Here is a 14,338-nt window from a genome sequence, read left to right on the forward strand (position 1 = left end):
AGATGCCACTCAGCCCTGTCTTCACGGTGTTGCGTAGCACTGCAGTGAGGCTGCTCACATGAGTAACACATGAGCAGAGGTATTTGCAGGCCTGCATCCTAAAGTGACAATCACTCATTCTGACAAGATACTCTTTTGCTCTATGGTCACATTGCTATAGTTAAGATAGCAACAGAATTCCCATCCTTCGTGCTTATCATTCATCTTCAGGCTGAAATACTCAGTGTACTTTCTCTAGCAAAGGTTAAATTTTTAGCAAGTTGAACAAAATCTATCAACTGTTCTGGACTTGCAAAGGTGAGGACAAACTTATTTCTGCAGGCAGATAACACTCTTAACCATCTCTGTCTTTGCAGGACAAGCCCCAAACCAGATAAACTGTTCAGACTGAGGGTACAAAAGTGATTTGCGTTCACAGTGAGTTTGGCACTGAGTGGTTAACTTCTAAAGCATCAGCCATAATGATCTGAAAACCTAAGACTAAGAATACTGTATTTATTAGTGTGGAAGAATGTATGAATACTCCACAGTACTTCCGAACAAAAAATATCATGCTGGCATTACACTGGCTGCATACTTAGGAGTTGCAAGAGATATGCATACAGAAGAAATTAACTGTACATTTATCTAACCATAAGCTCAACTACTGAAGTCAGGTCTCTATAAACTTAGGGCACTTGGTAATTTTTTCCCAAAGCTTGCAAAAGCTTAAGGGCTTGACACATTGAACTAGAGTTAAAAAGTCTCTTAGATTTTCTTCAAGACTGTTAGCTTGAACACGAAGCAACTTATAAGTGGCTTTGGACCCAATCCAGCAATCCCTGAATTCTACAGGTATATTTCTATAATCTTCAGTGAGTGCTTTTATGCATTTAAGTTCCTATGGTGGCTTTAAAAGGGGACTGGTATGGGGTGGGTTTTTTGCCTCCCCCCCCCCCCTTTTTTGAAGACAGAAAATATGCTGTGTTTCTAACAGAAGCACAACTTAATTCCTGAATGTTTGAGACACCACATGGAAGAACATTACTCCCTTACTAAAAACGTGTTCAAATCCTACTTGATTTAAGATTATTTCATAACATCGAGGTAAAAGAAAATGCCACTCACAAGACACAAACAGACTGGACCTGGAAATTTCTGGTAATATTTAAGACAGAGAACAATCAGGAAACAAAGCACAAGCAATAAATTTTAAAACACAGAGGCAGCAAGGGGCTGAAGCAACAGAGGCCAGAGACATGTAACTAGAGGTTGCTCTTATGTCGATTCTCTTAGGTTTGTGCTCAACATTTTCTTCAACAGAATTCCTTCCCTTTAACTAGTCCTACTACCACTGGTCTCCTAAAAACAACTTTGAGGCCTTAATTGTCATCTCAGGGTGTTATACTCGAGAGTCCAGTACATCACGGGAAAACAATGAACCACACAGGTGCACAGGCTTTTTTTTTTTTCCATTAAAGAACAGCTGAAAACACACACACAAACCAACACACAAGGCACTGAGTCCTTAAATTTAAATAACTGGATTTTCTGAAATGTCTCTATATGCTATCAGATATGCGAGGGGATAGCACCTTTCTAGCATTTAAGCTAGAAAGATTGTGGGGAAAATGAAATTACATTAAAAAGGTTTCTTCAGAAAGATGATATAAATTCCCCTGTCTCCCTAGGACACATGTTTGCTATACATTTCATGCAGGAAATGACCTTATTTCTGCAGAGAAAATTTTCACACTTAAGGATAAAGGAATCACGAAATGATAGTTTTCAATTCTTAGAGAAGTAAGGAGGGGGTTCAGCAAAACTGTCACCTTGGACTTCCAGAGGGCAGAGTATGACCTGCTTAAGAGACTGATCGAGAAAATCCCTTGGGAGGCCATCCTGAAGGGCAAATGAGTCCAGAAACATCGGACTTGTTCAAAAAGGAAATTCCAAAGGCTCAAGAGCAGGTTGTCCCCATATGCTTAAAGATCAGCCAGTGGGGAAGACAGGCCTGGCTGAACAGAGAGCTGTGAATGGAACTTGCAGCAAAAAAGGAGTTTGAGACTTTTGGAGGAAAGGTCAGGCCACTCAGGAACACAACAGGGATGTTGTGAGGTTATACAGGGAGAAAAGTATAAGGGCCAAAGCCCAACTAGAACTTAATCTGGCTACAGGTTTAAAAGAGTAAAAATGTTTTTTTAAATACATAAGCAACAAAAGGAGGGCCAAGGAGAATCTCCATCCTTTATTGGATGCAGCAGGAAACAATGGCAAATGACAGGGGGAAGACTGAGGGACTTAATGCCTTCTTTGCATCAGTCTTTTAAAGTAAAACCAGCTGCTCTCAGGGTACCCCACCACCTGAGCTGGAAGACAGGGATGGGAACAGAATGATGACCCATAATCCCTGAAGGAATGGTCAGTGACCTGCTACGCCACTTAAGAGACACACAGGTCCATGGGGCTGGATGGGATTCATCCAAGGGCACTGAAGGAGTGGGTGGAAGAGCTTCCTGAGCCACTTTCTGTCACTGACCAGCAGTCCTGGCAAACTGGGGAGGTCCAAGGGCTGGAAGTTGGCAAATGTGACACACATCTACAGGAAGGGTTGGAAGGAGGATCTGGGGAACTACAACCCTGACCTCGGTGATGGGGAATTTCACGGGGCAGATCATCCTGAATGCCATCAAGCAACATGTACAGGACAACATGGGGTCAGGCCCAGCCAGCCTGGGTTTAGGACAGTCAAGTCCTGCCTGACCAGCCTGGTCTTCTATGACGAGGTGACCGATCAGTGGATGAGGGAAAGGCTGTGGATGTGTCTACCTGGTCTTTACTAAACCTTTTGACACATTTTCCCACAGCATTCTCCTGGAGAAACTGGATGCTCATGGCTTGGATGAGTGCCCTGTTCACTGGGTACGAAACTATCTGGATGGCCCAGCAAGTGGTGGGGAATGGAGTGACATCCAGTTGGGGCCCCTCACCAGGAGTGTGCACCTGGGCTTTGTACAGGGGACAGTTCTGTTCCATGTATTTATCAACAGTTGGGATGCGGAGATCGAGGGCATCCTCAAGTCTGTTTGCTGACCAAGCTGGGCAGGAGTGTCGATCTGCTGGAGGGCAGGAAGGCTCTGCAGAGGGGTCTGGACGGGACTGATTGATGAGCTGGGGCCAGTTTTGTGAGGTACTACAAGGGGAAGTGTTGGGTCCTGTGCTTGGGTCACAACCCCCTGAAGTGCTCCAGGATGGGGGAAAAGTGGCTGGAAAGTTGTATGGCAGGAAAGGACCTAGGGGTGCTGGTGACAGGAGTTGAACATGAGCCCAAGTGTGCCCAGGTGGCCAAGAAGGCAAACGGCACCTGGCCTGTACCAGCCATGGTGTGGCAGCAGGACCAGGGCAGTGTCTGTCCCTGTGCTAGGCATGGGTGAGGCCCCACCTCAAGTTTTGGGCCCCTCAGACAAGAAAGACATTGAGGTGCTGAAGTGTGTCCAGAGAAGGGAACAGAGCTGGGAAAGGGTCTAGAGCACAAGTCTGATGAGGAGAACCTGAGGAAACTGGGGTTGTTTACCCTGGAGGAGACTGAGGGAGGGACCTTCCCACTCTCTACAATTCACTGGAAGGAGGTTGTAGCCAGGTGGGGGTCAGTGTCTTCTCTCAGGAAACAAGTGACAGACAAGAGGAAACAGCTTCACGTTACAGCAGGGGAGATTTAGATTGGATATAAGGAAAAACTTCTTCCCAGAAAGGGTTGTCAGGCATTGGAAGAGGCTGCCCAGGGAAGTGACTGAGTCACAATCCCTGGAAGTATTTGGAAAAAGTGTAGATGTGGCACTTAGGAACATTATTTAATGGAGGACTTGGCAGTGCTCGGTTAATGTTGACTTGATGATCTAAAAGGTCTTTTCCAACCTAAACAATTCTATGATTCCATGATTTTAAAACCTACTGCAAGGACTTACTGTGCTGTTGTCTGTAGCAGATGGTATCGGCTGTAGCAGGAGAGAGGAAAATGGATTACATGGATGCTGCTGTGATCTGGCATGGCATTTCCTATGTTTCTCTCCCTGGTCAACAGTGGCCATGTTTCTGTTAGCTACAGCCAGCTCTCAAAGATCTCAGAAGTCTTTTCAAGTGCTAAAAAACCCCTTATGAGTTCAATTTATCTGTTTTGCACAGTACTTACTTAAAGCCTGTATAAAAGGAACAATCTTTGCACTTGAAGAGTTTTTTCCCTCCATGTTTGTCACGGTAGTGGCGTCGAATGCTCTGTATGTAACCCGAGGAGAATTCACAAAATTCACAGTTAAGGATGGCTTCTGCTTTTTCCACTCCTGCAGCACTCCCAGAAAGTGGGATTGGGCTGATATTGTTGTTCCTGGCCAAAGCTGCAGACTGGTAGTGGTTTAACTGCTGCTGAACATCAGGAGGCTCAGAGTATGAAGAGTCTGTAGAGAAACAGAGTGAAGTTGTTATTCCAGGTGGATCAACAAATCTGAAAAGGTTTGATGCCTGCTCAGGAACGTCTTGGCTTTTAGAGGGGGTTGATCAAGATGTAAGTTACGAAACTAATCCTGCTTTCTGAAGGGAGTAAGACATATAGGACTTCTTAATCTAATCTAATGTGTATTCTACAATTTAAAAGGTGATCAGTACAAATTACAATTTTTAGATCTGATTTGGGGAGGAGAGGAGTGATAGATTCAAACTAAAAGTAGTCTAAAAAGAAGTCTGATTTTAAGGCACTTAATTGTGAGGGTAAAGCTCATGAATTGTACTGACAAATGTTTTATGTGTTTGGTGCATAAATCAAACCAGACTCTCTCGAGGTGAAGGTCTGGCACAGAATATAAATAAAGAGGCTATCTATAAAGGGAAAGGAAAAAAAAAAAAAAAAGAAGATAAATAAATGGATACTCTTCCCTACTTATTCATGGAATTATTTAAGAAACTCATATCAAAAGTTAACTTTAGAATATGACATAATTTTACTTTGTCCTATCTGAAGAAGTCTTCATGAAAGGTAAATTCAAATGCTCCTAGTTGATGATGTCTGAAATTAAGTCATCATTGGAAAAAAAATATGTTTAACCATAAATTCCAGTAAAACAAACCTTTAAATCATTATGTTTTGCTACAGAGATCACTCTTTACATGTATAGACACATCCCTTCTACCAGCCAGAACTCTGTCACATCATTTTCATGGCATGTGGAGGAACACCTTCCAGAGATGTCTCAGTACTGAAACTGAAAGCTGTAATATGTTAGTTGGACCCCAAAAAAAACAAGGGGAAAGAGGCAGGGTTGTGTTGAACACTTCCAACACACTCTCTGAATGTGGAGGTTAGGAATTCATCTGCTTTGTTCTATATAACACACAGCTGACCATGAATGGCACAAATCAAAGCAGATGAATAAAGCACAGATGAATTTCAGTGCAATTTTCCTGAATAGAAGACAAAAGGCTCTTTTCCTAAGCTTTCTAGAAAGGGGGAAAAAAGCAAGGGGGGGGAGGTCAGGATACAAACCGTACTAGCCACCTGCTGCTTTGGTGTGTACTTCATTTTCCAAAGCTTAATTTCCCAAGGCTAGATATATAGGAATTCTTTAAGAGATACACTTGTGGGAACTTAACACCATCCATTCTAACCAATTAGTACGGAGAAACAAAAGGCAAACAGGCCTATACAGCACTCAGTGTGGGGACTTCTCCACCTGTCTTCAACAGAGCAAAATGCTTGCCTCCTTTTCTCACTACCACAGAATATACATGCCTAAGAAATGAATAACAAATAACAACAATAAAAAAAACCAACCCAAACACACAGACAAAACAGACACAGGAGATAAATGTCTCTGGGCTCCCCTGGCTTTATCACCAGGTGTACAGCAAAGACAAAAGGCAGACATGAAAGATTCTGGTAAAATGAATGAAACATTTTTTGTTTTTCTTAACCAAGCCCCATGAACTGAGGCTGGATTACAATGCAGCATTTATCATCTCTTGCTTCCACTCCTTCTACAGCAGGTTTGTTCACCAAGAGGGCTCACAGTGAGCTCCACTTGTTTAAATGTCAAGGCTTTCTTTTCCTTGTGCTTGTAACAGGCTCTCCATTTCCTTTACTCTGGCACAGGATGGGCCTGAGGAGCCACTTCCTCTGCAGAAGTCTCTTTTCTCTCAAAGGTAGCACCTGTGTATTCACCCTCATTTGGAATGGGATGTTGAGGACCAAAACAGTGTATGGTTCAGAGTGGATTTGCTGCAGCCTGGTGCCTGGGTTTTATCAGTGATTCTAAAAGCTCAAAACACAAACAGATTTCCTGACAGGGGTATGTATAGCAGCTCAAAAAAAGTTCTTAGCATTGGAGACAGCTCTTTTTTGTATGTATACCAGTCAAATCACTCATAGGGTACTGACTGAAGTCTACTTTGTGGCTCACTGTTCCCCTTCTCAGGAAGAAGGGATCAAAAATTTCCACAACATCATCAAGGTTCCCATCCAAAGCCTCAGCAACATCCATGGCTAAGAAAGTTACAGGTCTAAAAATGATTATTTGCAGCAGAAGGAAGTTCTGCTGTTGTTTGGAAGATCTACTGTACTTCAGATGCTTTTATTTCCCCTATCATCTGGTGTCTATTCATCCAGCTTTCCAAATTTCATTTGGGTATTTACAGAGCTCTGTGGAATCTGCCATGGGAAAAGTGCAGAAATAGACAGCTATATGTCAATTCTCACAGAAAAGAAAGCACATGAAGTAGCTTTCCTTGTCATCAGGAATAGCCAAAAGTAAATTCTACCTTTTATGCTGGCTACCTTACAATTTTTAGTATATTGCTCCATTACAATTCAAATAGCTATGATATTTAGAGAAAAAACAACCATCTGAAGAGCTTATCCAGTGTGTCTTACCCTTAAACAATGGTAGCATGCATATCCCTAATGTATTCTTCACTTTCTCCCCTGCCAAATGCTTTCATTATTTTGCAATCTTTCTGCAGTGCAAGATTTAGCACTTCCTTAAGGGAAACACTCAGGATTAACATGTATATAGGGCTTCTATTACTGTCTGAGAATCAGCTTGCCACATCCAGATGCCACATCAGCTTGCCACATCCCGGCATCCAGATGCAACCCAGCTCCATGAGGGACACTTTGGGCACAACCTAAATCCGACCAATGGCATGGGAAGTTTTCCACTGGGTTCAGTGAACCCCACCTTTATCATGCCCACTCCAAAAACAGTGAAGGCAGGGGAATGACAGAAACTGATTCGAGTTTGCTACCAAACAATGCGTTTTAGCACACAACACAGAACGAATCTGCCAGAAAATAAGAAAGAGATGATGGGGTCAAGGTTTTGGATATTTTTATTTAATTTTCAAAGATTTATTTTATCTTTCAAGAGAAGGACTAGGGACACAAATCCACAGCCAAGAAGCATGTCCTTCAGTGCTGGATTAACCTAAAATGTTGACCAAGCCTTAGCACATCGACAAGCCTTGAGCTGCTGTGCACATTTTGGTGGAGTCACTCCAATAACAGGATGCCTGGATTTAAGAGTGCAGAATGAAGCAGGAAGAGAGCAGAGCCTTCCCCTCAGAACTGACCAACAACTGAGCCATGGCTATACACAATGCAAGTTCCACCTCAGTCTTTTTCCTGAACCCCAAGCACCAAAGGTTGGGAGCACTCTGAGAAAGTATTAGCAGCCTTGGCCTGGAGCAGGGTCCAGCTATCCACGCCTGAAATAAGGCTCTAGAATCCAACATCAAAGTCAAAAAGAAGAAGACATTAAAATAACCAATGTGAAGATTTCAGGGAATTTGTATCAAGTGCACATAAAAACAAAGGCAAAGAGAAAACACAAAGGGAAAGAAAATGAAGAAAAACACCAGAAAGTACCAATTACATGTTAAGGGGAAAAAGGTTTGGTTTTTTTTCATTAAACAGCTTTGAGGCAGCACAAGATAATAAAGCACACTTATATATGCAATGAAAGAAAATTGAACACTTAGTCCTGACTCATTTGAAACAATCACACAAATAAATAAAGGCCCACACCCAAAACACTGAGGTGCATTTATAAAGGTAGTTTTATCCAAAATGAATGGAAGGACTTCACCATGCAACTCCAAAAGCAAGGTAACAGCATAGGATGATCTTAGGTAAAAGAAAGACACCTATATTCACGTCAAAAGGCAAAAATTAACAGTGATTGATGTAGTTAAAAATGGAAGGACAGTGGCAATGTTGCAATATGTCACATAAAGGATCTACCTACAAACTACCTGCACAGGAAGAATAACGAGACCAGCAAGTAGCGTAATACCTGCCAGCACCTATGGATGTAAAAGATACTATCTATCCTCAGTATACAAAAGCATTCTCATAACCAAAATGCAGAAGAGACTAGTTGAAAGAGACTAGTAGAACTTACTGCCCACATGGTGAATTATCAACATAGATGTATCTAAATTTTGGTAACAAAATACAAGTAAGTCTCATTGTGTCTCTGCATGGGCATTTCCAGAGTGCCTAAAACACTAAAATGCCTGGTCAGTGATGCTGTCACTCTGAAAAATTTATTCAGAGTACAGTCACAAAGACTGGCACAATGAGCCTGTCAACAAATCTGGAAGTTACTACCTAATCCAAAAGAGTAATGGAATATAATAATGAAAATGCAACTTGATACACACCTGCATACCCTGGGATCATACATTGGGGAAAAATATACAATCAAAACCCACCACACAGCAGCAAAATAAAAATCCAAGTTTCACTGGATCCTATGCAGCATAGAACATGTTTCGGATACCTAAAAAAATCCCAGCTTTGGGATTTTCTTTTTGAAGAAAAATTCAAATTCAGATTCTGAACTGATTACATAAATTTACACAGAAATTAATGATGTTTCAGTTGTTTGTAGGTGTTTGCAGAGCTATCAATGAACACATATGCAACAGCAAAACACTTCAATCACCGAAACCAAACAACAGACCAGAAATACGCTTTGATGCATCTAAGTAAGAGACACTGAGCAACAGCTCAGAGTTCTCAGCAACAGCTCAGAAACAAGAGGCAAAAGTACTTATTAAAGGAAAGAAATTAAACTAATGCTTCATCCTTTTAGGGTGAATAGAACCAGATATATCTAATATAAGCATTTGCATGCCTGCACAGTGATGGGTAGGCATGGATCGAGAAACACTGTTCAGGAAAAGCAGCTGTTTGCATACACTGGAAAGAGACGTTACTGAATTTACAGACTAGTAATAACTGAATAGCTCAACAACCAGAAGGAGTCAGCAGGAGATAAAAATGAAGACACCACATCTTCCTGGTATATCCACACAGAAAGATCAACCAGTTGAAAGAGATCAGCATTTGTATGAACAATGAAACTGAAGATGGAGATGTTTGGCTCCTGAAATAAGAAAAAAAAAAAAAAAAAAAGAGAATGTATAAATAACAAAAAATGCTTAATAACCCTTTGTGGGGGAAAAGGGCAATGTAGCAGTAACACAGACTTAGGACATTCTGGATCTGTGAGGAAATTTTCCAAACAGACTAAGAGGAAAATATCTGGAATGCTATTTAATTTTATCTGAATTCATTCATAGAGAGAAAATTTCTATTAAGAATGACAGAAAAATTGCAAGGATTTAAGAAAAGCAGCAGAAAAATGGTTTCCTCGGGATAGAAACCTATTTGTAAAACCAAATAAAGATGCAATGCTGTACCAAAAAGTACCAACGAACACAGAATATACAGCCAATTATTACTTTAAAATGCACAAGACAACTGTAAGAGCAGAACATAGGAGATTTAGGAACATAATCCCTTCCAAAATTCAATGGGAACTCAAAATTACCAGCTCACTGAGTGGTAGGATAGCATATAGTAATGAATGGCAACAGCTTGAAAAGTGGGAAGGTGGCAAAGCAGGGTGTCATACAAAGATTGTGAAGACTACACACATTTGTTCACTTTATGCCATGCAGCACTGACCTGGAAGGAAGAGTACGTGGGAGGTGAAATGTTCTGGCAATAAATTAAGATGAGGGAAAGGAATGATAAGACTCAGAGAGATGTGACAAAGCATTCATGAAGAAGCTTAGAGAACCATACAGTACAACCATACAGAACTTTTATTCACTGCATGTTTAAAAACAGAATACAAGCCTACTCTTCAACCTAAATTCTGATTTCCGCTAAAGAACCCTGACATTGCTAGGATAGAGATAGAACAGAAACAATTCTTGTGCCCATGTCTGCACTCTCCAAAAGACAGAAGAAAAGAATAATTACACAGGAAAGGAAATAAAGCCCTGGAATAGAATTGCCATTTAAAGGATTTACCTTCAGCTCCACCCACTCCACCCCACCCCACCCCACCCCAAAAAACCCAAACAAACCAACCCACAAAAGCCACTACCACCAAACCCAAACCAAAACAAAAAACCCCCTCAGAACAACAAAAAACCTCAAACCAAAACAGAAACCTTGTTGGAGGAATTTATTTCACCACTATCCATAAAGGCCACTTTTTGGATCACTTCAGACCAGCTTTCGTGAGAAAGATATTACAGATATTTCTAAGCCTCAGAAGTGGGTAATGAGAAAGACACATGGACTGTACAGTCTTGTTTATTCAAAAGAGATGAGAGAACCTATATCCATGTTTCCTTATAACTTTGAATTCCTTTTAGAGTTATTTGCACACCTAGCTCTGAATGGAACCAAGGTAAGATATATGTCATGCAGCTTCTTGTGCTAACATCAAAATAATTTCAAAGGGACATAAATTTCACCTAATAAGAAGAAAATAATATATAATTTTATCATCTGAATCTCTTCCACAGAGACAGTCTCACACTGCTGACTGTAGAAGAATTTGGGAGTTTCACAGCTGAGATCAAGAGTGGCTACAATACTCTGTATAAATGATGCAAATGAAAGCAGTAGGAACTGTTTAAGATTTATGAAGGAGTAATGTAATTGATGAACTAAGTCATACCATATTATTTCCATCAGAAGAGAAGGATTAGTCCAAGAGTTTCCCATGCCCTCCTGTTCTAGAGTATCCAACACTGCAGTGTGTTTTGTAAGGAGCATTTTAGTGGTCAGGAAACTCTTCATCATATTGCCATTTAACTCCTAGTTATCCATTGTTTTCATCTGTTTTCCCCACAACAATATTTCTTTTCTGGCTTCAACCCAATTTAACTTTCCTGCAGGTCTCTAGGTGACTTGGCCACTTACTAGTCACACTTAGGCTGCACACAACACTCTCACTGTAAACTTTTAGCAGCTGCTCCACCTCTCACAACCTTTCCAACAGTGGCAAGCCACTACAGCTTTCTGGCCCCACCAATTGCTTTGCCCATTGCCATTTTCACTGACAACAAGATGATGATTATGCATAGGTGCATCGAGTTTCCTCTGGCACTCATGTTATCTTACCTCTGTTTATCTACTGCCTTTTGTTTGAAGAATGTTTCCGTCTGCTGCCACTGGCTTACACTGGCTGAACAGTTCAAATCATTGGTCATGTTTCAGCCCTTCATTCTTGTAATTTGTTACTCAATGAATGAAATTCCATTGTCTAAATGCACTTAAAACTGAGACTTCTACTTGGTCAAAGACTTCTCCTACATGTCAAACATTAGGAACTCCACAAATTTACCTACTTCCATAAAATGGATAAAAGGTTGCCTAGCTATTTCTTTGTTGAACCAAACTCAAACTCAAACCTCATAAACGGAAGGGCATTTACTGAAGAGAAGAACACAAACAAATTTGGAAATAGCTTTAGCAAGACTGATTTAACCATTCTGCTAAACGGACTTACCGGCAATAGGTTCCTTTCTGAACTTACAGATGTACAAAGTTCTATTTCAACCGATCCCTCGCTCAGACAATAATCTACCAATCAATCTTTTTTTTTTTTTCACCAGTAACCAAATGATTCTCATGCTATTACGCTCCATGATTTCCATTGATTTCTTTTAAAAAGGCAATCCATCAGATGTTTTTCAGGAGCACTCCACATTTCCTTCTGTGTTGCACTTACCCTTTACATATTTGTATTAATATAAATACAGTGCCACTAACACACGTGTTGCTGTCACCTAAATGCTCACTTGCCTCCAAGGCTTGAAATGAAGAGGGAAAGAAATCAGCTTTATCAAGTGTTACATATTTACATTTTGCTTTAAAACTGGTCCTAAAACTACAGTGACAATATATAGGTATTGAGGATTTATTCTAGTCATAAAGTTCAGGAACCTGTAAATCTGTTCTGGAGACCTCCAGCACACACCGTGACATTATTTTTATTGCCAACAGAAAGCCTCCATCTCCATCACCAGCTCTGAGCTCACACTGTTTTGGGCAGTATTTTCAAGTACATGTAGGAACAATATTCCTTAAAGAAGAAATAAAACCAGCTACCTAAACGTCAAACATTGAGCTGTCAACTGTGATGATGATGTATGTCCACTCCAACAGAGCTAAAATGAGCAAAGGAGTTTTACCTCTCCACCAAGCACCAAATCCCTCCAGCATGTTTTAGATCAATGGGAAGTAAGTGGAGTCTCAAGGGATAGGAGGAATATCAGTTGGCTTACACAAGAAGACTACTAATATGCAGGAATGATAGTCTACAGAAATGCTCTCTTGGTCAAGTCATACTCTATAACCCTTCTCACCAATAGCATCCTTTTTACTCTGTATAGAGTGATCACAAATTCCACGGACACATAAGGAGACCAGCATCTACCACTTTGTCCCCTAGCCTGAACACAAAAATCAAAGCCAAAAGACAGCAAAAACCTCAGGAACAAAAACACAACAGGAGTCAGGATTTGCTTCTTTCTTTTCACTGTGGGTGTAATCAGGTAATTTCTTTCTGCTCAGAAGGAATCCAGAAGATATTTCTTCCTTTATTTATTGCTTGATCCACCCAAACAGTCTGTCTCCTCCCTACCCTAGGCAAGCCTTTCAGTACCACAGCAATCCCATCACAGCAGGCTGGCTGAATCCATAAAAAGACTGACAGCAACCTTCTCCCAGCTGCATGAGTTCCTGTCTGCATCCTGCTGAATCTCAGTTTTGCCTTTACCCATTCAGTTCAAGCACAAAAAACAGTACCAGAAAAAAAAAGCACAATGAACAGCAAGCTGACACCCCCCTGAGCACAGCTAATGATATCTCCCTCTCTTCCACTACCCACAAAACTGTAGGAAAAGGCCAAAAGCCAAACAACTCTACAGCGGAAGAGAGCTGCAGAGAACAAGGTCATCCCCAGTGCCTTAGGACCTTGAAACAGTGAGGAGTTTGTTCAGTAGAACTGGAGGTGAACAAGTCCTGCGCTTGTTCCACCAGCCTCTGCCAATCTGATGCAGGAGAAAAGTTCCATCTGATCCAACATCTGATATTTAGTTAACACCGACCACAAGGAGTAAGACACACCAACAAGTACCAGAGAGTTTTACAAGCACTGGAAGGCAGTGTGGCCACTGCAGTAAGAAAAGATAAGTGAAGTCTGAGGGGAGAGCAGGAACTTGCTCTGGGTTAGGGAAAGAAGGAACACAGCTGGGGATAAAAAAAGCAGCCTGCAAAACACTGATACTTCAGAGTAAGCATGAGGCATCACTCCTCCTGTGGGGCACAAAAGCAGTGAAACAGGTAGAACAAGTAGTCAGCTTTTTGCAGCCTAACTGTGGCTGCAAAAGTAGAGGCATCTTCTGTTCTGCAGTATGCAGATCACCATCTTGCATCCTTAACAGGGATGTGATCCTTCTGACTCACCTTGCAATTAAAGCAATTAGCTATTGAAGCTCTGCCTGAATTTGCCCTGTAGTCCCTACTGGCTCTCTGCCCTTCCAGCCAAACTTCAGCGAAATAAAAGGGTCTGAAATTTCAAAAGAGTTTTTGAACAAACCCCTCCCCCAAAAAACACCCAAACCATGAACTGAACACATTCTGCTCCAATGCAAAGTTTCCTGGCTGTGAGGATTGACCATTGTAATTTTCCCCAAACAGCAGCAACCGTAAAACAGCAAGACACACTAGTAACAATCAGCGGGAGAGATACAGCACCAAAGTGGAAGAGGACCATCTACCAGACTTTCTGCTCTGCTTGCAAGGTTAGAAAAATATCCCTTATCAAGAGTAACAGTGCACATGAATAAAAACAAGCAAGTCAGCCACAAGTCCTGATAGGGATTAAAAAAACAACAACAAAACCCACAAATCAGGGTAGTATGTCTTGACCATATGGAAAGCTTGCCTCTCTTCTAAAAGGTGGAAGAAAAAGGGAGATGTGTGACTCTAGAATTGAGCATA

The 14,338-nt window shown here is 41.2% G+C and overlaps 1 protein-coding gene across 4 annotated transcripts in view; it reads right to left on the minus strand.

Annotated features, from left to right (window-relative positions):
• Window positions 1-14,338, minus strand: part of ZNF462 (zinc finger protein 462) — a 92,652-nt gene that overhangs the window by 16,477 nt on the left and 61,837 nt on the right. For all 4 annotated transcript variants that reach the window (XM_064641665.1, XM_064641663.1, XM_064641664.1 and 1 more), the window contains one exon: window positions 4,169-4,430. In XM_064641665.1, the coding sequence (XP_064497735.1) occupies window positions 4,169-4,430 (262 nt within the window). The remainder of the gene's footprint in view (window positions 1-4,168; window positions 4,431-14,338) is intronic.

The sequence above is a fragment of the Pseudopipra pipra genome, chromosome Z (assembly GCF_036250125.1).
Source record: "Pseudopipra pipra isolate bDixPip1 chromosome Z, bDixPip1.hap1, whole genome shotgun sequence".
Taxonomy (NCBI): domain Eukaryota; kingdom Metazoa; phylum Chordata; class Aves; order Passeriformes; family Pipridae; genus Pseudopipra; species Pseudopipra pipra.